The 24,006-nt window shown below is 40.0% G+C and overlaps 1 protein-coding gene across 1 annotated transcript; it reads right to left on the reverse strand.

The window, feature by feature from the left end:
- Window positions 1–1,786: 1,786 nt before the first annotated feature.
- LOC115587611 (interleukin-1 receptor type 1-like) lies at window positions 1,787–22,057 on the reverse strand. Its single transcript, XM_030427531.1, has 12 exons — window positions 21,919–22,057; window positions 19,938–20,001; window positions 18,041–18,278; window positions 17,671–17,848; window positions 16,770–16,920; window positions 12,473–12,541; window positions 10,150–10,279; window positions 9,329–9,471; window positions 9,099–9,236; window positions 3,271–3,435; window positions 2,821–2,966; window positions 1,787–2,248 (listed from the first exon to the last, which is right to left on the reverse strand). The coding sequence occupies exons 2-12, from the start codon at window positions 19,996–19,998 to the stop codon at window positions 2,000–2,002; spliced, it is 1,668 nt and encodes a 555-aa protein (XP_030283391.1). The 5' UTR covers window positions 19,999–20,001; window positions 21,919–22,057; the 3' UTR covers window positions 1,787–1,999.
- Between the last annotated feature and the right edge of the window lie 1,949 nt (window positions 22,058–24,006).

Genomic DNA, 24,006 nt, shown 5'->3' on the forward strand with positions numbered 1-24,006 from the left:
TTTCCCTTCAAAACAAAATCATTGCAAGAAATCTGTCATTGTATTATTGATGCAGACTCCCTGTCAGGGGCACTGGCCCCTGTTGCCCCCCCAAAACCGCCCCTGCATAAAACCTCTGTCTGACAAGATGTGTGCATGAAAATACGTTTATTCGCTGGGTTAAGATGTGCAGTATTAAACGGGGAAATGTGTCTCCCTCTGCTGGATGAAGGCTGTAACTACAGTCTGAATGCAGATGTGATGCTGCAGGTCAACAATGTGCCTTCTGGCTGTTTTGGAACCCTCTTCCAGTGTTCTGTTTTCTCTCCAGTTTTCCTCACCAGCCTGATGTTTCCCTCCACACCGGCCTCGTTTCAAACAGGCCGTTCGGCTCTGTCACCTGGGTCACCTGGGTTCCTCTGGTGTTGCTATCCTATTACACCTCACCCACTGCATTTCCCGCCTGCCGTCTCATGCATTCGGGTCCGCCTTCCCCGCCGAACCCCAGAGGTAAATCCTGCCTGGAGATAATAACAGTTGTGTGCTGGGAAAAGAGTGGTTCCCTGCTTTGTTCTGTTTAATGACTGTGATTTCTGCAGTACAGAGACAGAGAAGTCTCTCTATCACATTCACAGTCCATCACTACAGCCCAAACTGAAGAGGACTTGGCAACTCAATCAACATGATTTTATTGATGTAGGCTATATTACCAAAGCACATTATAATGTATACAGGTTTTAGTAAAGCACAGCACACCAGATACCATATCATTTACACTTGTTTTTGAAAAACAATTAGGCCTGTTGAAAACAAGTAGGCCTTCTTTACTCTGATGTTGGTGACAGGAGCAAGTCTTTAACACAAAACAAAAAAGTCTTTGAGAAAATAAATTATATTCAAATATACGTAGGTTTATATTTACAATCACTCAACCCATCATTAAAGATAATTACATGTTTTTACGTGTTTTTGTTTTGTTCCAATGTATTGATTTCTAGCTTACAGAACAACATACACTAAACACACCAGACTGCTGTGTGTTTATAGAATATACTGTACAGTCGGGGTTACATATAAATGGGTAGCCTCCAACAGATGCTGCACCTCTGACAAACACATTTCAAAATAAAAGTTCACAACAAAACTGTTAGGTTGCAAGGATGGAGTTGGGGATAGAAACAGCAGAATAAACAAGCACAAAAAAACAGCAGCAGTCGGCTGAGTTCAAAGCTTCATCACCTCTGTCAGCAGGGAAAATGGTGCCTGTGAGAAGTCTCTAGCTGACCCTCCTCCGGTGTGCTGCTGGGATCAGCACCATGGACAGTGGTCGAAATATGTTCAGAATGATGAACCTGAGCGGAACAGGAAGCTGGATGGCACTCAACACTGCGGGCCGACCTGCTGATATTCACAACAGCTCCAGTGTTTCATCATTAAACTCACTGAAAGCCTTCCCATCCTGTTGAGTAAATAATAATGGGATCCGTCCATAAATCTCTCTCTCTCTCTCTCTCTCTCTCTCTCTCTCTCCCTCTCTCTCTCTCTCTCTATATATATATATATATATATATATATATATATATATGTATATATATATATATATATATATATATATATATATATATATATATATGTACTGCTCACACGGCTACTAGTTTCAGGACCAAACACATACTATATTCATTTGTTACTTAGTTACAAATCTGACATATATATATATATATATATATATATATATATATATATATATATATATATACATATATATATATATACATATATATATATATATATATATATACTGCTCACACGGCTACTAGTTTCAGGACCAAACACATACTATATTCATTTGTTACTTAGTTACAAATCTGACAGTCAATCTAAATACCTGACATATACATTGAACTGACGCCTGGGATTATTCCCACATATATGTATACAGGGTGGGACAGGACTGGGACACATGATAGCGTACATATCTTTCACTCCAGCAAGTGTCAAAGTCAAGTCCTTCAGGGTTTCAGATAATCGCAGACTGTGAACATTCATTAGCAGGTGTGGCCGGCATCTGGAATCGCACTCTCTTCCAGAAGCGTGAGTTCCATGAGGCTGCGCCCCGCGAACCCTCGGGCCACCTGATGGGGGCCCTGTGGAGAATCAGGTGCTGCAATCCAGGGGGAAGGTGTTTGTATCCCTCTCGTCCAATGTCCCCAATCTCTATCAGAATCACACTCATCTCCCTCTGGACCAGCGCACGGTGGAGCCCCAGCTGCAAAATGATCAGAAGCAGTTGTTGTTGTTTTAGCTTTCATTTCTACAAATTAAACTTCATCATCTCATGTCAGGTCATGACAGGTGCAGACTGTGGACCAAAGCCGCAAGTGAATTGTTCCTGCCAACTTTTACGTCTATTACGTTTATGTCCTTAAGTGGGCTATTGTTGGAGAGTGGACGATAGAGATTTAGAGGAGTCACGGTGTGCATTATTAAAGGTGAGCCTGTCTCAGACTGAGCCAGCACTGGACCACACTGTCTGACAATGTGCCGCGACAAACTGACTACAATAGAGAAATAGAGATAATAATGGGATGTAACACCTGAGCCCTGAGCTATTACTGCTTTAATAATGCATTCATGTTGGTGAAGCGGGGAAGGATACATCCCAGAGCATTAGCAAGTCCTGAGTCCTTTTCAGTATACATCACTTTTGTGTTAAAAGTGTTCAAGTAAAATTCAGTATTATTCAAAACTAACACAGTTTGCAGCCAGCAAAAAAAAAAGTCAATTAAAAAATCTAATTACTGCCAACATTTCTTATCTCTAGATGTGTTAAAATCCTACCTGCCAGTCAAGCCCTTCAGTCATTGAGGAATGGGGCGACGCTGGGTGTTGGTCAGTGATGTCACACCCAGATCCTGAACCCGGGGTGAGGATGACCATCAGCCTCCTGCTCTGCTTCATGCGGGCCTCCACCAGCTCCAGATGGTCTGTGCGTGGGGTCAGAACAAAGGCTTACAAATGTTGCAAAGGACCTTTCAGAGTGGTTCACCATGTGGGATTTTTACTTTTGCTAATTTTTACACATCCGTTGTATGTTGGAGTCCTGTAAATCAACACAATCTAAAGACGAAGAAAAGAAGAGAAGGAGAAGGGTGTGACAGCGAAGAGGAAAATGGAATGCAGAAACTGCAATGACTTTACGCCTATGCCGTCATGATGCAAATGTGAACCGTGCGCAAGAAAAAAGAAAAGAAAATCGAGCAGCACTCAAATAGAGCATTAATGTCTGACCTTCCCCGGGTATGTCGTCCCTCCCGTGGATGAACAGTCGATATCCACACTTCTCCTCGAGGACAGAGGGCAGGTGGTTTGAGATGAACTGACAGAGTGTCTCCTCAGTGGCTTTGTCCATGCTCTGCATTTGATAGACCACGTAGGCATCGTACATCCCCACATCTGGAAAATACAAGAAAATGTGTTTTGATTAAAGGATGTGGGCAAACCCAATGGTGGAAGAAGTAATCGGACACTTTACTCAAAGATCCCCTCCACACATGTGGTCAGTCCTCAGCAGCAGTCTGGGTTTGATTCCTACCTCTCTCTCTCCTGCTGTTACTGTCTCTACAGGCTGTTATACATATAAAATATAGGAGTCCATTCTCAGTGTGTTTGCACTAGAAGCTTCGAGTTTTCACATGACACCTGTGGTTGGTGAAATTGGACCGGGACCATGATGGAAAGTCAGGTGAAGCTCTGTAGTCCTCTAAACCTTTCTGGAGCTTCATGGCACAACAGCGCTGCAGCATTCTCCTAAACAACTGGAGTAGCTGGGGAATTTTTCTTTTTTTAAATGTAGAAAATACTTGGAAAAAGGCTCCTTACTGCTTACACTGTGTAATCCAAATGTCCAGAAGCCCTGAGATTCTAAAAGATGATTTGAAAAGATGTTATTTACACCCAAAAATCTTAGGTGTAGTTCTGAGCAATAAGCGTTAGCGTGCACCCCGTCTGAAGTAGGTACACAAGCATGACCGTATGGTGTAAATATTTTCTTTTCAAATTAATTTGGGATCTCGGGGCCTCCAGAGATTTGCCGAGGCACGACGAGCTCCATTTTTTCTTTGCTTTGCTTTCACAATGCTTGTTTTTCTCAAGCCATACTCTGAACCTCAAATTCTTTAAAAGGAGAGGAAAAGCAGCATATCACCACATTTGTGAAGCTACAGCCCTGAAATGTTTCGACATGAAAAATGAGACAATGAGACAATTATGAAAATAATTGCCAATTTAATTTTCTAACTGATTCTTCGACTGAGTATTTCAGCTGTGCTTGTATACACTGTTTGCCAATTTAATTACTAAGAAAACCTCACATAAGGTGTTTTTGACTTTAACACAAACCAAAATATTTGTTTTGGAACAATAACTATCAACCAAAGCTGTCAGATAATTGCAGTGGAGTAAAACTATGAATAACTGTGATGTGCAGGTGAGGACAAGTAGAACGTGAAAAGAAAATATTCAAGCAAAGTACCTCGAATTTGTACGCGTGTGTTCCATGTGAGTTTGTCGGTGGGGTTGAAGCATTGCTTCGATTGATTGCAGTTTTGTCCTCATCATGTTTTTCCTCTGAGGTTGTCATGACCAAACTTGATGCAAACTTGCAACCACAGCCTGTCTCCTACGGTTTACGTACGCAGATTTATGACTCAAGAATCTAACCATAGCATGCAACAAATCTATCATGGGAAAACCCAGCAGTGCCTCTGGTCAAAGTGCTCCTGAAAGGCTAAATGACTGGAACAAAAATGTTTATGTTGACCAGTGGCCAACGCATGCAAGAGAGACAGATGTTTCTTTGTCTAACACTCTACCTCACTGTTTTGTTTTCCATTTTAATTAACTTCTAGTGGCTCCATAAGAATGATTGGAGAGGAAATCAAAGCAGTCAGAGTGAGACGGCATTACAATGAGCAACAATTTCTGAGTAGTAACTCATGAGTAACATTTCCAAAGCATGTGGCCGGATGGAGTAAGGTTCCTGGGAATAGTCGCATTAGTCTGTCAGTTGGAAGCAGAGAAGACGCTAAGTGACAGACCACCACACAAAGGCTTTCACAGAGGAGCTGAATCACTGACGTCACAAATCTCGACAACACGTTGTGCAGCCTGCGTTATATGTCACACCCAAAGTCTGTACAAGCAAGAAAGAAAACAGCCAAACATCTCTGATTAACATTTCCTTTTGACATAACTAGCTTGATTTTTTAACACATTTTATAATTTAATCATGAATCACGATTTCATTTGAAAAACAAAAGTACTTTCTGTTCCATTTTTAAAATGAATATACCAACACCCACATCGCATAAAACAAACATGATTTGAAAGCTGATATCAGTCTCATATCTGTGTACAATCAGCTTAGAACGACCTGTATTCATTTTTAGGTGGCGACCTATAGTGGTTGTTATTACGAGAGGTGTAAAGGAGGAAGTCTGGTGATGTAATACAACAGGGTCAAAGACAGCACAAGAGCAGGGCTGGGACTGCTGGTTCAGACAGCTAATGTAGCTTACTCATTTTAACACAAAACATGATTCTTTTCCTAAACCTAACCAATTCGCAGTGTTGGGCAGTAACGTTGCTACAAGTAACGTCGCTACAAGTAGCGGCGTTACTAGTTAAACTACATTTTTCAGTAGCGTGGTGGTAGCGTCGCTACTTTCTGAATGAACTTTTCAGTAGCTTAACTCTATTATTGACCAAGTAGCGTGGTAGCGTCCACACAAGCTACATTTTTACGAACACCTCTGAAGCTCAGCGCAGTGGAGCTGTCTGTCGCGGTCTGAAATGAAAGGATAAGCCAGTGATGCCACCACCATACATGGCCGTGTATGTGAGCCGACAGAAGCACTCCCGTATGACAGTGACACCACGGACTAATCCTTGCATACGTCTCTGCTGCACGGGAATACAGACAGGTTAGCTTGAGTGAGTTACGTTACTTGATAGAAAGATGGCAGAGAGTGAGGAGGACGGAGACGAGTTGATCCCGAGGGATGCAAAAGACAAACTTGAAATACAGTAACGTTACATATAGGAGTTAAGAGGTGGGGAAATAAGGGAACAGAGAAACATTTGAAAAGTTTACATTACTCTGAATTATTACTTTTGTAATTTTTAACCAGCACAGGGTACAGTTATATGAGACACTGGTTGATGGACAGAGTACTTCATTAATCTCAAAGGGAAATTAAAGTGTTAAAGCCACTTGACATAAATCAGAATACAAAAACAATGAGGTAGAAAAAAGAAACAATACAATTAAAGGCTGAATTATATACAATAACTAAATAGACTAACTCAAATATCAAATATAAATCATAAAGCTGAAACTAGAACACAGACTAGAGAACCTTAACGAAAACTACAACTATAATATACTATTTGCTGAGTATACACTGTTAAATTATGTTAATATGCTACAGTGTAGGACTCTGTCCATCAGTGTAAGTCAGGTGGATATTGCTGTGGTAGCAAGGTGAATGACTGTCCATGGATGTTAGAATTAAGTGTGCATTGATAGTTGAATAATACAATATACACAATAGTGAGAGCACAGATTATTGTTTAATAAACAGTTGAATGTAACATTTTGCCTGCTTATCTGTCTGATTGATAGTTTTATTGATCACTGAGATAGCTTTGACTTGGAATGAAGTTGTTCCAATATAAAAAAAAAAAAATTGCTTCGATGTAGTTAAGCTACTTTTGCCATTTTGCTGTAGCTTAGCTTGCTACATTTCTCTGGGGAGTAGCTTCGGTGTAGTGAAGCTTAATTTAATGTAGAGTAACTTGTAGCTTAGCTCACTACACTTTCTGAGTAGCTTGCCCAACACTGCCAGTTCGTTTTTGTCGCCAAAGTGCAACTGTTTGTCAAAGTAAACCACGGTCTGCCTGCCACATTGTAGTCATAATAGACCTATTTGTGTCATTTGTACTGTCAAATATATATTTTGGAAGGGTCATTGGCAATCGACCTATGCAGCTGTTTAGGATGCGTTGCTATTAGTATTATAGTCCCCTTTTGTTGCTCCAGGCAAAGTCGGAGTAGCGAGACTTTATTCCTCGAATTATTCCTCTATATCCATTCCTCTGACATCACTTGAGGTCATCTGTCAGAGTTTACAGGTCTTGAGGAGTGCTGGTGCAGACAGACTTGGATGCGTAGACCAAAGCAGGGGGTAACTAGTGGTTAGCCAGTCTGATAGTTGGCCTGGGTCTGTTAAAAGTTGAAAAAAGAAAAAGAAAATACCCACATGCACTTCTAAAGCTGTCTAATTAAAGCTGTGGTTGTTAAGACAGTAGATACCAGCAAAGGCATGCTACATTTTGAAAGTATCCAACAGAAAAACCATTGAACGCTCGCTGCCTGACTGCTCCGACGCACACTGTCCTCACCGGCCAGCAGGGAGATGTTTTAGCGGCTAGTTTGCTACGTTCAACAAGCTCTCTTTGCGTTTAAGTGTATTTTAGTCTGATAAATGAAACAACTCTATTAAATGCTACTGTCATATAAACACAAGCAAAATCGCATTCACAAATATATCCATACATCCATAAAGGCTACCTGACGGAACAGTTAACACCTGTATGTGTGTGCTTTGTGCTAATGTTAGCCTCTTTAGAAGTGTGTTGCTGTAGCAGTTGGTTCTTTTTATTAAGCTGATCCTAATCAACATACGTGGTTGTTGTTGAACGCTGTTGGGATGTTAAAAGATTTTCAACAGATAAAACGGTTTCTTGAATAACTTGCCCCAAGCTTTAATAAGTGGGACACCTGGTTTGTTCGATCTGTACACAAACAAATGGAAAACTGCCAGTGATTTGAGAGTGATCTGAGAAAAACAAAACGTTATATTTTTTAAAGATAACTAGGGATGTCCCGATCAGGTTTTTTTTACCCCGATCCCGATCCGAGTCCTTTAATATTTAGTATCTGCCGATACCGAGTCCCGATCCGATACTTGGCCTTAACTAATATTTTCCTAGATAATACAGCTGCATTAAGAAAAAATTAACCTGCATCTAAGCTGTTCCTTAATAGGTTTTTATTATTTTGTTGAAACAAAGTATATACTTTAATATAGCTCTTTCTTATTCTGCATATGCTATAACAACATAGGCCTCCACCTTCCTTGTGTTAGCAGGTGAGTGTGTGACGCTGCACTGTGACAGCAGACCCTCGTGTACAGCCAGCTGAAGTGTGTGTGAGACGCAGCTCACGCTTGGTACCTCCATATAATCTTTTGCTATTTCATGTACTTTACGTTGTCACATAAAATGACGTGGACACGTTGCTTGTCTATTAACGCGTTCAGCATCTCCTGGATTGCCTGCTTTACATGCTCTGCTGTATGAGACCCACGAAACTAGTGCGCATATACCGGCATGTAACTCGAAAGTGGAATAAATGTAATGCAGAGATGGTAGGACATACCGGGGATTCAAAAACTCCAGGTGACGAAGAAAACCCTCATCCTCTACTACGGAGATGAGCTGGTTATCCAGAGCGATTAATTTGATGACCCTCTCTGTATTATTTGTGGACATGTCGCTGAGGATATTTCTCCTAACTGAAAGTATCCGCGACTGTTTGCTGCTTTGGTCTCCTTGCCTGTACTCTCGAGTGAACACGTTGTATTCTTTGAGTTTTTGTTTTGTATATGCTGTATCATATGAGTAGTAAAATGCAGCTCCGCGAAACGGCCGTATGGCAGATGTTACAAGTCGCCGTTGGACTGCTTTCGCTTTCTAATTGACGTTATTTCCACACTGCAGACACTTTATTCACAGGTTTGCCAGAGTAACACCACACGCGCGTCTGCGCTCGGCCACAAATTGTGCTCTGACGTTAAGAGAATGAAAGAGAAAAAAAAAAAAATCGGGCTCGGGTCCACGTTCAAAATTGCCGATTCCGATCAGCGGAAAAATGCCCAGATCGGCTCCGATCCCGATCCTACAGATCGGATCGGGACATCCCTAAAGATAACTAAACCATCCTTTGACTTCTAAATGCTTCCGTTGCAGATAAAAAAAATTCTCGTCTTTTTTACCTTTTTTCTGACTTCTTCGTGGGCAGTAGCGTCTGAAGCACAGGGTCAGGTCGATGGCGAAGCACTTGACCAGCACGGCGCCAAGCACTGCAATAAACAACACACACGCTCCCCGGATGGCAAGCGCAACGATTGACACTGGAAACGAACACAAATACAACGTTTGAATTAAAACGCTTGTATGAATCACTGAATAACAGGAATGATATCATTTTAGCTATGTCACTTACCTCTGCCATTAATCCTGAGTCCTTTGAGTGCCTCGTCGTAAAAGCCCTTGCCAGTGCATTTAAATTCAGTCTGCAAATCTTCAGAGGACACTCTGTCAATCGTCAGGACTGCAGTGGCATACGTGTTGTTTCTTTCGTTGGCTCTGATAAAGGATGTAAAATAAAACAACTTAAATAAGCAGGATTTGGTTCATGACAGAAACAGTGACATGGATTGTCGTTGATTAAAGAGACTGAGGAGAGTCTGGCTGCCAAAAGAAACACACAAAAACTAAATTTGAATTGAATTATTTTAGAGTTACTGAAAGGTTTGTAGCCCTTGCAGTCGTTCTAGAAATATCAAGCTCGGTCAGATGGTTGGATAGACTTCAAAAATATGTCATCACTGCAGGACTCCATTGGCACGATTTGGAACAGACGGTTACCTTAAAGATATATTTAAATGACCAGCCAGTGCCAGAGGCCAGTGGAACATTTGAGATTCAAGTAAAGTGTCACAACAACTTCTGTGTGTGGATTGCATCAACTTTTGCACAAACAAATAATCCTTTGCGGCTGAGTATGTGCGGTAAGCTCCCGCTGCATTCTCAGAATCTCTTGCCAATGTAGTCGAAATCTGAGTATTTCTTGTGTACACACCCTGTGTCTTGTTCATTCTGTAGCTGATGGAGTGTGAGCCATCAGATAGTCATGTGTAGAGTGTATTATAAATGTGGATCAACAGTATACAAATAGTAACAGTAACATTGACACAGCTTGCAGAAATGATATTTGAATATTAGTTTTTTAACTGTTGCAGTCGTGCTTCTGATCAGGCTTACACTGAGGTTTTTACATGGTATCCATGCCTCTCTTTGAAGGCCGGTCCATTGACAGGCTCCCAGGAAGCATGACAGTCACGTTCTACGTTAGTTCCACAGAGGACTGTGCAGTTCAGCGTGATCCCGTAGCCTGGTAGGAAGAACAACACATATATAATGAAAGACATTTAACCCTCAAAGTGTGTGTCCATACTGAGAAGTCTCAAAACAGTTCACCTGGACACATTTGTTTTACTTTGTCCTGCTACGTGTGGGGAGACTTGGCACACATTTAAGGAGTCATTTCAGTGCAAACAGTTATCTTGTGGTGATTTCACCTCCTGTGAATATCTTTGCACTGTCTTCAAAAGAGCAACAAAAATCTTGCTGTTATGAATTTGGAGTCCTCCAGTAGCGTCCTCTACAAATTTGGTTGACTTGGCTGTTGCTTCCTGTTATCACAACGTATTGTGAATATCTTGTCATAATTGGCAATTTCTACATCCACACTGATTCAGGTTATTATTTTTAGATAATTATCAATAATAATTAATGATTTTGTTATCATAGTGTCATCTAGAGATTCAGAGTTTGACCTATTTTTAACGGCAACACGCGCACAGTTCTCAGCAAAAGTAGAGCTGAAAATAACCTGTAGACAGTCGTATGGACACCATAGAAGTGTTTCACTACAGTTTTAAATTCAAATTGTATGTGTAGAATATGTCACAGACATGATGGCAGTACACACAACAGGAGAGGGTTTCTTCTTCCTGTGCATTCTTTTTCTTTCTCCTGCGCCCTCCCTCCTGATTTTTCGCTCTTTTAACGGCAGTAAAGAAAAATCCCATCATTTTTATTGATAATAATCAAAGTCAAACTCCATGTAAACAGCTGCCTGTGCGAACACAAAAAGGCAAGTGAGCAGCAGCAGCAGCTCAGCAATGCAGCCGCCACAGTGTCCAGTGGGGCCATGCTGTAAGACAGGCGTATGAGGAACATGCATCACCGCCAAAGTCAAATGACTGAATTGTCGAGTTGCTGTGTCAGACAAGGTTACAACTGGAGAAACTCAAGCGGATGTCGTCTCCAATTAAGGTGGATTATGCTGGAAATTTAGATGCTCACAATTCAAAGGAAAACCAGAAAACATTGTCCTCCATAAAGTACCATCCTGTTTAACCCAAATCAATGAATGAAGTTAGTAAGTATACATAAGTGCTTTTGTACATTAATCAGTGAGGCCCAGCCAGAAGCACTCTGTGTCTTCCTGACATGAAATCTGAGCTCTGTGCTACTCGCTCACAGCTTCAAGTTGCAATGGGATCAATGTGTGGATGGCCTGATGTTATTGGTTGAAACTGGTTGGTTCAAACCATTGTGAGGACATGTGACATTTTGTTTTACAGGAAAAATAAAGGCTGGATTTTGATATTATAATGCAAAGTAATTGATTTTCAACACTCAGAGTTAATTACTGTAGCTCTTCACCAAGTTATCATGTGGTCTCAGACCAGTCAAGGTTTAGAACAAGTTAATAGCTGAATGGAATTTCCTCCAGTTAAAAAAAGAAGACAAGATGTAATTTGGATTTGCCATCACAGAGGAAAGATCAGAAGTTTTTGCCCAGCTTGATTCCAGAGTTACCTAGAAGTCTTGCTTTCCAGTAAACTGAGACCTGAGCTCACTAAATCCACATTTTACCATCTCAAAAAAATGTCCATACAAGATTTAGAGAAAAAGTCAGTCATGCTTTATTTTGGTCAGAGTGGACTATTGTAATGGTTTCTTCTTTGGTTTCCCAAAAGGACAACTTCAGCTCTTTCAGAAAGCTGCGGCACATCGAGAACCAACAGAGCTGAGCACATCACTCCTAAAATCTTTACACTGCACTGATACTCAGAGAATAGATTCCAAAGTGCTGCTGCTAGTTTGTAAATAATTCATAATGGGCCTGAGATCTTTAGCAAAAAGTCAAATTGCTAGTCCCCTGAGTCTGAGCAAAACCACATGGGGTTGCGGCCAGTTACCATGATGCACACAGATGGAACCAACTTCCTGATCTCAAATTCAGCCCAACCCTGAATCCACATTAAAAGCAGCTGTTTTCTCTGGCCTTGGCCTGAGTAGTTCCTCCACCACACTTTTATGTCTTTTAATGGATCTGGAGGAACTTATCACTACACTGTAACAATACCCAACTTTTCTATTTTACACACATATACAGGTCACAGCGATCTCACTGAGAAGCACATTTATTTTCAAGGTTTGGGTGGTTTAGTCGATACGCATGACAAAACTTTGCTTTTATCAGTTTCACAATATATATATTATGTTTTCCTACCTTCATCAGCAAAGATCTCCTTTTCAGCCGGAGAGATGATCACTGGTCGAGGCTGGTGATGCTCTCGAACTGTAGGAAAGCACAAATAAAACACAACAGTGAATGCTTGTGTCCAACCTTAAGGCATAATTATTTCATACCCGCTAAAGGGATCAACTCTTGACAATTTCTGTAACTCAAGGTGATCGTGGCACAGTGGATGTCTAATGACAATGAAATCTGAAACTACAGCACTTTGATGAAACAGTGTTCTGAACAACGATGACCGTGTAAGATCTGTGTAAAGTGTAATAAGATCATGTATCTCTAACTGCTTGGAGCTCAGACTATGTGGCAGCTTTATCCCTCTGTAATCTCTCTATCTAATGCACTGACCTGTGCCTTTATTGTTGGTCTCTGTGTGTAATGAAAAATTACAACAGAGCGTATTAAACCACCATTGTCACTGACTGAAGCAGTAGCTTGAAGCAGTGGATCAGCTCATCTGGGAGTCATTGTACATTACTTTTTCATACAGACAGTGAATAATGATGATGACATAAAATCTGTCAATAATACTAAACGTTGCTAAGCTATGAACGTCATGAACAGTCTGAATCAGCAGCAGACTGAACATGCCAACAAACTGAAGTCAGAATCAGCAGCAAACATCACAGTACACATCTTCGATCTGTCTGTTCTAAACACAATTTTACAAACAGGAAAAATATAATTTATATAAATCTTTGTACTCTAATGATTGGATGGTTTAACCATATCTTTATATGCTAAGTTAATTTGAGCATAACACTGAAAAGGAGTAGAAATTGATATCTCCCTGCTAACCATGTCTACCTTAAAGATGAACCGCTGTGTAAGTCACACAGAAAGCCGGCACTGTGGGTCTTAAAGAGGCGTGGCGGTACACGTCATGATGATGATGTGTGTGTGTTTTCAAGGTGTTTCCCTGGTGTCCCCCCTGTCAATCTAAATTACATAATAATTACATAAATAATTCCATCAGTAAACAGGACTATCTGACTCTCTCACTCGCGAGGACAGAGGCTGTTTTCTGGGGGAAAGTTTACTGAAGTCTTGGTCAGGAGGACTTACCATCACAGAGATTTTTCTCCAACACAACCACTCGGTGGTTTTTTGCTGGTGACAGATGTTGTTTTTTGGGCAGAAATGTGACTAAGAGTCAGTAGGACGGCGGAAGGACAGACACTTCTCCAGGCACAGCTGTGGTATTTTTCTCCTCATATAAGTTGCCAAAGACAGTTACAGTTAATATGTTACTTTTGTTTCATCATGTAACTTTACTTTGTGGGAAATTTCTCTGTATTAAGTGAGTGAGGGACTTGTGTAGTTATCACACTGTCCGATCAACATGGCCCCAACATGCGCAGCCGCCTCATCCGTTCACACCGGTTCAGTTCACCAATAATGCGTCCCTGATACTACCTCGAGCGAAATTTCCCCCCTCGCCGCATCCGAGAGGCAGAGGCGGAGAATCGGCGCAGGATCCCCGCATCCAAACGGCAGTGTGAATGGGGATTATGGTGACAGTGGGCTCTCTGCCAACACTTCAGCCTCTTGTGAGGAAAATGTAAATACTAGGGCTGCCCCCTTATAGATGACCAAAGCTTAGATCATCCCGACAGGTCATTAGTTCGAAGATTTCTTTGGTCGCTTAGTTGCAAAAAGTTGCAAAAAAATGAAAATAAAAAATCAAGGTAAAATGAGAGAAAAAGAAGTAAAAAACAACAACGTGACACTTTATAAGGAGCTGCCAGTATGCCTCAACCATGTGGGAATGTCATTTGCATACACAGGAAGTGGCTGACAGGTTAACATAACTAGTTAATATGTCGGGCTGGAAATCAAAAGTGTGGGACCATTCTGAGACAGTAAAGGATGACCCCAAGGACGTGATATGTAAGCTCTACAGGCAAATATTTGCCTATTATTCGTCGAGTACACACCTGATGTATCATCTGACAAATGTAGGTACTAGCCTACATGCCCATTAGCCACTCAACATGGCTGCTCTCACTTTAGATAGCCTATCGTCATATGTGCTATTTGGCTTATCCAAGTGTCAGTGGGTAACTTTACTTGAGAAGCTAAATTATTTTTGCGTGATGCAAGTCTAACTCAATGTGTATTTGTCTATAGATGCATCCAATAAACTGCAGGGATGACTCTACAGAGTCAGCAGCCTTAAATTAATCTACGTTATTATATTTTCTCAGGTGTTTTTTGTTGGCTGTGTGCCTATTCATTCATTTGTTAATGTTGTTGGTTATTTTCTTTTAGCCTATTTTATTTTTGTTTGCTTTTGAGCCACCAAAAAAAGGAAATGTCTTTTAAATATCATTTGTTGAATCATTCAGTTTGCTATGCCCATTCGTTCATTTGTTTTATTATTCATATTCTAAAAAGAAAAGACACAAATATTTTTTACTAGTTTTACAGGCTGCTTTCAATTTATTTATCATTCATATGTGTCACACAGCGGTGAAGTTGTCTCATCTTAGGTGTTTTGTCTCGTGTATTTCCTGTTTTATTTTGAAAATTCTAATTACCCTCTCGTTTCAGGTCACTTGCCCTTCCTCATGTGTCCCTGGTCTGACGTCAACCCTGATCCCTGATTGTTTCCACCTGTTCCCCATTACCCTTCTGTGTATTTAAGTCTGTGTCTCCCCTTGTCTTATGCCAAAGTGTTTCGTCTGTCGTTCACCTAAGCCCTTCGTCACAGCCTCATCTTGCTAAGTATCAGTCTTGTCTTGTTGAAAGTTTTGAAATTCATTGGTTTTTGTTTCTGTCATTTGTTATGCCTCGAGTAGAGTGATTTTTTTGTTGTATCCCTTTTTGGAAGTGTAGCTTAGCTCACAGTTTTTGTTTAGCCTGTTTGCTTTCCTCCAGTTTGGAGCGATTTTGAGTTTTCTTGTTTTTCTAGTTTAGTCAGTTGTTTATAGCCGTGTTTTCCTCTTTGAGAGTGTTTTCTGTTGTAATTTTTAAGAATCAGATTAGTCAGGTTTAGTTGTGTGTTTTCCGTTTACTCGTTGAGATCCCACCGTTGGTGTGGTTTTGTTTTCTCCTTGTTCTTTTGTTTTCTGCTTCGCCTTTCAGGTTCAGTCAGGTTCAGGTTTTGTATAGCCTTTTTGGTTATCACTCTGTCTGGCTGCATGAAATTTCAGAATAAAAGCCTGTTGAATTTTGATTCTGCCCTGCATCTGAGTCCTCCTTTTAGTCCAGGCCTGACAATATGTTATTATGTTGGTGTGAGACATTCATGGGGCAAGTTGATGATGTTATGCTGTGTTGTCAGTTTAATAATTGTTCCGACAGTCTCCTTGCTTTTTTCCCGACATATTCAGAATCAGAATAATGTACTGCTTTTATTGCTTTGCCGGTGTTGATGAAAGGTGGAATGCTTCGTGCTTGTGGTAAAAGTCAGAGTTTTAATAAGTTATTGCCTTGGTCTCGTGAGTTAATAGGATGTAATACTGTGCTAAAAATCTAATTGTTCAGTCTCTCCTGGCTGTTTTTTCCAACACATTTGCCACACTGCAGGCAACTCTATGTGCGTGCGCCTGTTGAATCCATAGGCTGGATTAACTAGGTAACTAATGGCCCTAAATGAGGACTACTGCAGCCCTAGTGAGGACACAAATACAAGACACACAGGAGGCATTCAGGATATAGAACAAAAAGCAAGCTTTACTAACAAACAGAAATCCCTAAATAATAGCATCCATAAAACAAAAAACACAACAAGTGCAAATTCCAAAGTAGCAACACAAAAGCTAAAACAAGGTACAACCAAAAGCAAAGTAAAAATCCAAATAAACTTTGAGGAATAAAGGGGAGGGAGCTACATACAGGGGCTGACTAACAAACAAGATGCAGGAGAAAACACGGATGAAGGGCAGGAATCACACAAAAGGAGGAAATGAAAAGCAACACACGACACATGAGGGCAGAACTTCAAAATAAAACAGGAAATGAGAGAACCACAAACTGAAACATGACAGTAACAGCGCTAAAGCTTAATATGCAAGCATGACAATGTATGTAATACTACAGGCTTACCAAGATTTTGAAATGCATTCCTAACCGTCTTGTCATGAATTATATTAGTGTTCTGTGTAAGAATAAGCATTAGCTAATAGCATGAACCATCCACCAGCAAACACATGGATGATTTTGGTTTATACATCATCAGTTAACAGTTAAATTAAGGTGTTCTCCTGCATTCATTTAAGATTCCCTACTTTTAAGGCTTGTAAAAAACCTGAAGACGTTCTCTCACTTTCAGGTTTAAACCTCCTAGAGCCTGACGACTTGTACACCCGTTGATTGTGTTCCCAGGTACAAGTACAGGTGTAGATGCCTGCGTCTTCTTTAACAATATTTTCAATCCACAAATCTTCATCCTTCTGATCTTGAAGAAGTTTGAAGTCCTGCAGAGACAGGACAAGAAAAGACATAAGGACGGGCAAGGCAGTTAGTAAAAAGATAGAAATAAGTTCATGAACAATGATTTTATTTAATCATCCAAAAACAAATTGAAGTTGAATTTTGAGTGTCATTCCCAGCTAGTCAAAAAATGATGCTACCCGTCCTACAATCCCAAAGCACCAGTTTTTGACTCAAAAATGTTGCTTTAATGGAGAAATAAACATATCATCATCAAGTTAAAACTGTTATGGTCACATCTCCATAATTGAGTACTTCTCTGCTCAAAATCCCTCCATGCCAGTTCTAACAACTTCTGCTCCCTCCCACCCAGCAGTAGTACCCAGTTGTGGTTGCCATTCACCAGATAACTGATATATTACCTGGCCCTCATTCCCCTGTATTCCCCTATTCAACACATAAGCCCCCTGTACTAACGCTAACCCTCTGCCAGATTATGTAAGGTGCATCTGAAGCCATAGCATTACAAGTTTTCTTTTGATCTGCTTGCCTGTTCCTCTTAGGATGTTCCACCTGGACTTCCTGTCTGTTCGTTCCATTTTGAATCTGACCTGCTCATTTTACATGTTCTGCATTTGAATCTGAACTTCTGGGTCGCTACTGTAATACAATTTTAATGTAAGATTATCAGTTTGATTCAAAAAAGTCATATCTATTGTCCATATTTAAAATCCTCATCATTCCTCTTCACTGCTATCCACACATCATGTTAGTGCAATCACAGGTGGCCATACCTTCATCCAGCTTAAGTTTCCTCTGAACACCTCACATATCGCGGTGACAGTATTTGGACAGTAGAGTAGTAGGCTCCCGTGAGAGTTATTTTCGCCCACGTAGAGTGCTTTGTTGATATCATCCACCACCTTAATTACTACATAATGGTTGGAGCAGTTTCCCGATGAGTAATTACGTCTAGAAAAGAAACAAAATGTCTCTGTGATTCGGATCAGGGGCTGTATTAACAGATCATCTGAAGGGAAAGACTGTTTGCAGAAGAAGAAAAGTGCAGAGATGAGTTTGGTCTTATAGTTAATGAAAAAAATATATATATATTTTAAAACTAAGAATGCTAAAACCTTTATAGAGATTGGTAAGTATTCTTACCGGGCATGATAAAAGCCAGAGTCCTCAGCACTGACGTTTAAGAAATAAAGTGCACCACCGTGGTAATGTACGTTCTTGCTCTCGTCATTGGAGATCCGGGAGTCATTTTTGTACCATGTGAACTCTTCATCAGGATAATATGTTTCAGTCAGATCGTAAGGCATAATATAAAAGGCTTCCCCTTCAAGGAGGATGAATCTTTCTTTGTCAGATTCCACGCATTGGAGCTTGGCTGGCTCTGAAAATGGAGAAGGCGATAGTTATAATGGTGATGATGATACAGGTGAAAAGCACAATACTATAATTTCCTGCACTCGTAAATGCGTAGGTAGACAGATGCTGCACTTTGCAGTTTTGAATCGCTGCATCGCTGGTGGGAAACAAAGGAGTCCAAGAGTTTTTAAAAAGTTTTAAGTGATCTGTAACAAAGAAGTTTAGTCCAACAATGTTAACACAAAACACAATGTGAAAAATAGTTTGTCAAAGTATTGTGTTGCAGAGATACCTACTGAAGTTAGCATGCTAACCAACTAGCCCCGTCCTGTCCCATAATATCACTTTAGACCCCAAAGGTGATAGTGAGTCAAAGTAATGTTCAGTGCTCCATTTAGTTACTGCCCTGTGGAAGTAGTCTAACCTCTTGTCAATCACGTTGAAGTTACTGTCCCCAGCTAGTCCATTAATGATTCGATGTCAATGAATGGAACAGCAAACACAACAATCGCTGAAGCTCTTGGAAAGTGACAATTATCACCACCACCACCTGCTCCCAGCAAGAGGCCACGATCAGGAGCCAACGTTCGAAGAAAAGAAGTGACAGCAACAGAATCAAAACAAGAGTTAACATCGGCATTGCCCTACTACACGAGTAAGCTCCTGGCGAGTAAGGAGAGGAAGATTGAAGCAGAACTTGGAATGCATTTTCTTGACGAGGTTCAATACTAGGTTTCTTTTCAGTTATTTTTAACTAACAGTAGTGCAGTTACAGTTTGTTTCACCTAGTTAAGTCAATTGATTTTTGATTTTTAATTGCATTGAAAAGGTCAATAAAACAAAGATTAAGTTGGCTAGTAGTTTACGAAAAGTTTAAAACATTTTAAGGGTCAGGGTTACCCTTATAACCCTTATAACACTTATAAGGGTAACTTCCTATAATTAAACCTTACAATTAGCACAATTAGCAAGTGTTTTTTATGCATATATTATTTAAATGATATGTTACAATGGTATAGGCTGTTGAGGGGGACAACTCTGTTTAACCCTGAAAGTTAGGATCCCCCTGGCCGCATGATTTCCACATATGGTCCCAACTGTGTGTAGGACGGAGGGGCAGGGCGAAGTGTTAGGGTCACATGGTGCTCCAAACAGAAGTTTTTAAGAAGCACACTTGAAACCAAGAGGAGGAGAACTTTCTGTGATTTCAATGTATTACAGTCCTATAATTTATATTACGCTAACTTCAGTAGAGATCTCTGCAACACAGAACAGAGACGTCTTTGACAGAACAACAACACTGACTGGTTTCCCCTCACTATGTTGATAATGTAAGTTGAGTTTCCGAATGTTTAAAACTGAAATGCTGCTCATTTCTGACAACCTGCTCCTTTAAAACACTAATACTGACCGGATACAATTCTTGACCGTCATCTTCTGGTCTTGTCTCTTCAAAATATCGTGACTATTGTCATATGATCACTAACCCTAACCCTTCATTAATATGTTTCATGGTCACAGTTATCTCTTTAAAAGAGCCTACCTTCATACCGTATGTGCAGCTATGAGTGGATATAATGCATGTGTGGATCAACGTGGATGACCTCTGACATGATTATTGCCACAGAAGTAGACAGCGCTATTCTTATCTGTGCATACCATTTCAGTGGAATGTATATCCTACCTGAGCATTCAAATGGAGACATCAACGTGAAGATGAGGAAGAGAAGTCGGGAAGGATCCATTTGCTGAAAGGGTTACATTCACAAAGAGATAGTACACTTGAGAGGGAGTACATTCAGTGTTACTCCACTCAGTTTTTCTTCTTGATAGATAAATAATGTGGCCTGCTGTGTAAACTGGCTTAATCATGCACTGTCAGTGCTCTAGGAACCATCAACCACAACGTTGCTTCCTGAAACTGCCTGTACACAGTATACCGTCACCACCACAATACGATACAATCAGGATTTTTTCAAAATTACTTATGAGAAAAGCCACACACTGGATGTTAGATGATTTAATCATGTAAGGACATCGTGCTGCCATGTTTGAGGACAGGATGTGCGATCGCCCAGTTAGATTGCTTTCCTTTTGAATTATTTTGCTTACTTGCATATGCTTCATAAGTATTTTGCCATGGTTCATATATAAAAATGGATGTCTTAGTTGAATATGTCAACATCTTCTTGGGCAGATAATATCATAACATCTTATGGTGTATAGTCACAGGTATCATGAAGACAGACAGGCGTCAGCAATTTGTTTGGGCCAATCTGCAGGAAGTATATTTAGTAATTTGTTATGCTGTGAGTGAATCAGATGGATGAAGACAAGTATGACCTCAAAAATACACTAAGATGACCTCAAGACAGGTCTTTTCAAAGGCTGAAGCTTTACCTTGTAAGCTGAGTCCAAACTTCTAGTAGATCAGTACAGCTTCATCAAAGTGACAACTTTACAGAGACAGAGAGCAAGTCACTCCAAAAGCTCCCCTCTATCAGCCTGTGTGTCCGGCAGGACATCGACGGCAATATGTAGTTCTTGTGTTTCAATATAAGTGCAACAATATTTTTGGTTCAGTCTCATTCCATCTAGTTTAACACTTGTGACAACTAATGAAATTGTACTTTATAACAGAGTAGGTAGGTGCAGATAACGTGGTTAACTTCATATCAAATTGAAAAGATATTCTAGTCAATTCCAAGTGACAAACATGTGACAGCATTTGCACAAGCGTGCAGTGGATTCAGTCAGTTCCTCTGATATGACTGGAAAGCTGCTGGTTCAATTAAACATTCAAACATGCACAGTTGAACATCACTTTGGGTCATCATATAAAGGGTCATCATCTTAAGTTATGAATTTAATAATAAAGGTATTTGTCCTATTTCTAACGCGTTAAACACATGATAACAGAAAGGAAGTGTTTCCTTCCGCTTAGATTAGGTGACGTTTTAGGCTGTTACTCACTCACTATCTTGTTTCAGCTCTGATGTGAAGCACCAGCTAATAGCTTACTGCGTCTGTCAGCCATTTGGTGCTGAGCAGGTGGTAAGGTACATTTAACAGAGTTTGTTCATGGAATAAAGTGGCTTGATGAGAGTGGAGTTAATGTGCAGACAACCAAAATAGTGATCTCAAAGCAGCTAAAGGGAGTTGGATGATAATATTTTAACAATGCTGTACCTGTCTTGTGAAATACTACTGTATGTTTCCGGCTCCCTCGCTGGGCTGTTGTCATGGCACCTATGCTATAAACTCTGGCACAATTTTACATACAGTACATTAACATAGTTTATAACACTGAGTGCTGTGGAAACAGATGAGTTCATACATAGAAAAGGCCACTATAACCATTTGCATGATGTGCTTAAGCTGTAGAAAATGAGACACGATTTGGAAAACTTGGCTCTATTATTGCCCGGCTGAATGAAGTGGAAGTCTCACATTATTTGACGGTCTCAATTTAAAATCACAAAATATACTAAAAACAATTGTTTTATATCTTTTCATCCAGCCTTCATGTACATCAGTAACTATCTTTTGCCTTCAAGTTTTTGTCATTCAGGCACTCAGTGACCTAGCAGCATACTCATCAAAATGTTTTTAAAAAGTTGCAGTAGGAAAAGTAGTTTTTCAGTCTAATAGAAATGCTCACTTACCTCATAAAAGTGCGTATTGCCAGCTGGAGTGGATTCAGTCAGACTGTGTGTTGCAGCTGTCAGACTGTGTGTTACCGCTGAGTTCAGTGGAGTGAATGAGTGGCATCAGTTCAATATGAAGACTAGAGAGAGGAAATCAGTCACACCCTCACACACACACACACACACATAACAGAGAGGGAGACATTCATATAATTATACATTCATTCATGAAGACACCCACACGCTCTGCCTCCCTCCTCCCATTTCCTTGATTGTCCTTTCCAAAATTCTTTTTGTTTTTTTACTTAAACCTACCAGAAAGAAAGAAAAGAGAAAATGAATATAGCAGTCAAATGCTAAAAGCAATATATGAAATGGCGTGGATTATTTTGGTAACACTTGATAATAACCATTGCTAATTAACAGTAGATGCATAGTTTCTTAAAGTGTACTTAAGTTAGTTATCTTATTGTTGAAAACAGTGAAATACTTAATAAGCCATTTGTCAAGCAATTGTTAACAAACATCAGTTGTAACTTTACAATGTCTGTCCAAAGAATGTTTATAGATGAATTACACAAATATGTTTGTAAATAATTCATAACATCTCATCAATTAACTGCTTCATACATGGTTTAAGAAGCATTTCATTCTTAACAGTAAAATATGTGTATTAAATGGAGCTTATTTAACTATAAATGTACCAATTATTGATGACTGTATTAATTGAACCTATTCTGAACCAAAATGTGTTCTCTTCTCTCATTTTTTACACACGAACAACACGTTGAATACATGAACAGTAAGTCTTTGGGTAATTTGCAATGATGGAATATATCGGATATTGTGAGTAAATACAAAAACCTATGACACAGGGCTTAATCATCAGTGCAGTGGTAATTTTGCTGTGTATGTTTTTAATATAGTTATAGATTATATTGACCTGTTTCCATGGAAACAAAGGTGGTGATGACTAGGATTTGGGCTATGATTCCCATGTAGACAAAAGTTATTCAGTATGCTGAAGCCTGAGTTTCCTGGATATGGGCCAGAGGAATGTCTCACTCACAATATCACCTTTATAGGTCAAGGCCCACCTGCTCATCAGGTATGAGCAATTTCCCCTAATCTCAGGTGACAGTAACAACAGACCACGTTACTGTGGAATTTCGCAGGATGATGCTTCTAACAGCTTCATGCATTATTTATCCATGGGATTCCTTGAGACTTCTAACAGAGCTATAACATAAACTCATAAAACCCCTCTAAGTAAGACGTACGGTGTGCTGCTGTAAGTGCTTTCCGATTAAAAGGACTTCTGGATGACTAGCCGTTTCCCCACAGTGCAGTGCTCATTTTCTGAATCATCTTTTGTTGAGTCCGGTTGGGTTCAGAGTACCAGTAAGGCGTTTACATGATCCCTCTCTGTATGCTGTGGAAGCTATATTTAGTTTAGCCATGCTTTTCTCACTAACTACTACTTTCTGGAGAATTTCAACTCACACTTTATGTAAGCATGGTTTCTTGCAACACTTGTTGAATGTATTTTCACAGTTCCGTGTATTTCACAGCGGAAGCGCTAAAGAGCATTTTAACAGTAAATGTCACAGGGAAATGCTCATTTATCAGCGCCAGCGGTAGAAACTGTGAAGATCACGGAAAACAGATAACAAACTCTCTCTCACACACGTACGCACGCACACAAGCTGAATGTGTTCAGAAAGCTTCTAAAGGGTCCACACCCACCAAATTGCCATCAAAGAACTAGTGGCGACAAGGCTATCTCATGTACCTGTGGTGCGGCAGAAAAGTTGTACTTCAACACACAGAAAAGATGTCAAGTCCAACTCGCTCATACTCTGCAGTCCATGTTTACGCTAAATGAGAATATAAAATCATTTATATACATATATATAGTTTTGACACAACTGTTACTTACTTTCCTCCCCAAAGAGGGCAGATGGCAGTGTGATGTGTGTATTATTACGAGCACTGATGTCATCAGAGCGAAATCAAGAATAAATCCTGTCTGTAAGATTAGAATTTAAGATCCTACTAATCATATCTTACATGTACAGAGGGCTTTACAAAAAACATTCAGGACAC

Source organism: Sparus aurata, chromosome 9, assembly GCF_900880675.1.
Source record: "Sparus aurata chromosome 9, fSpaAur1.1, whole genome shotgun sequence".
NCBI classification, from domain to species: Eukaryota; Metazoa; Chordata; class Actinopteri; order Spariformes; family Sparidae; genus Sparus; species Sparus aurata.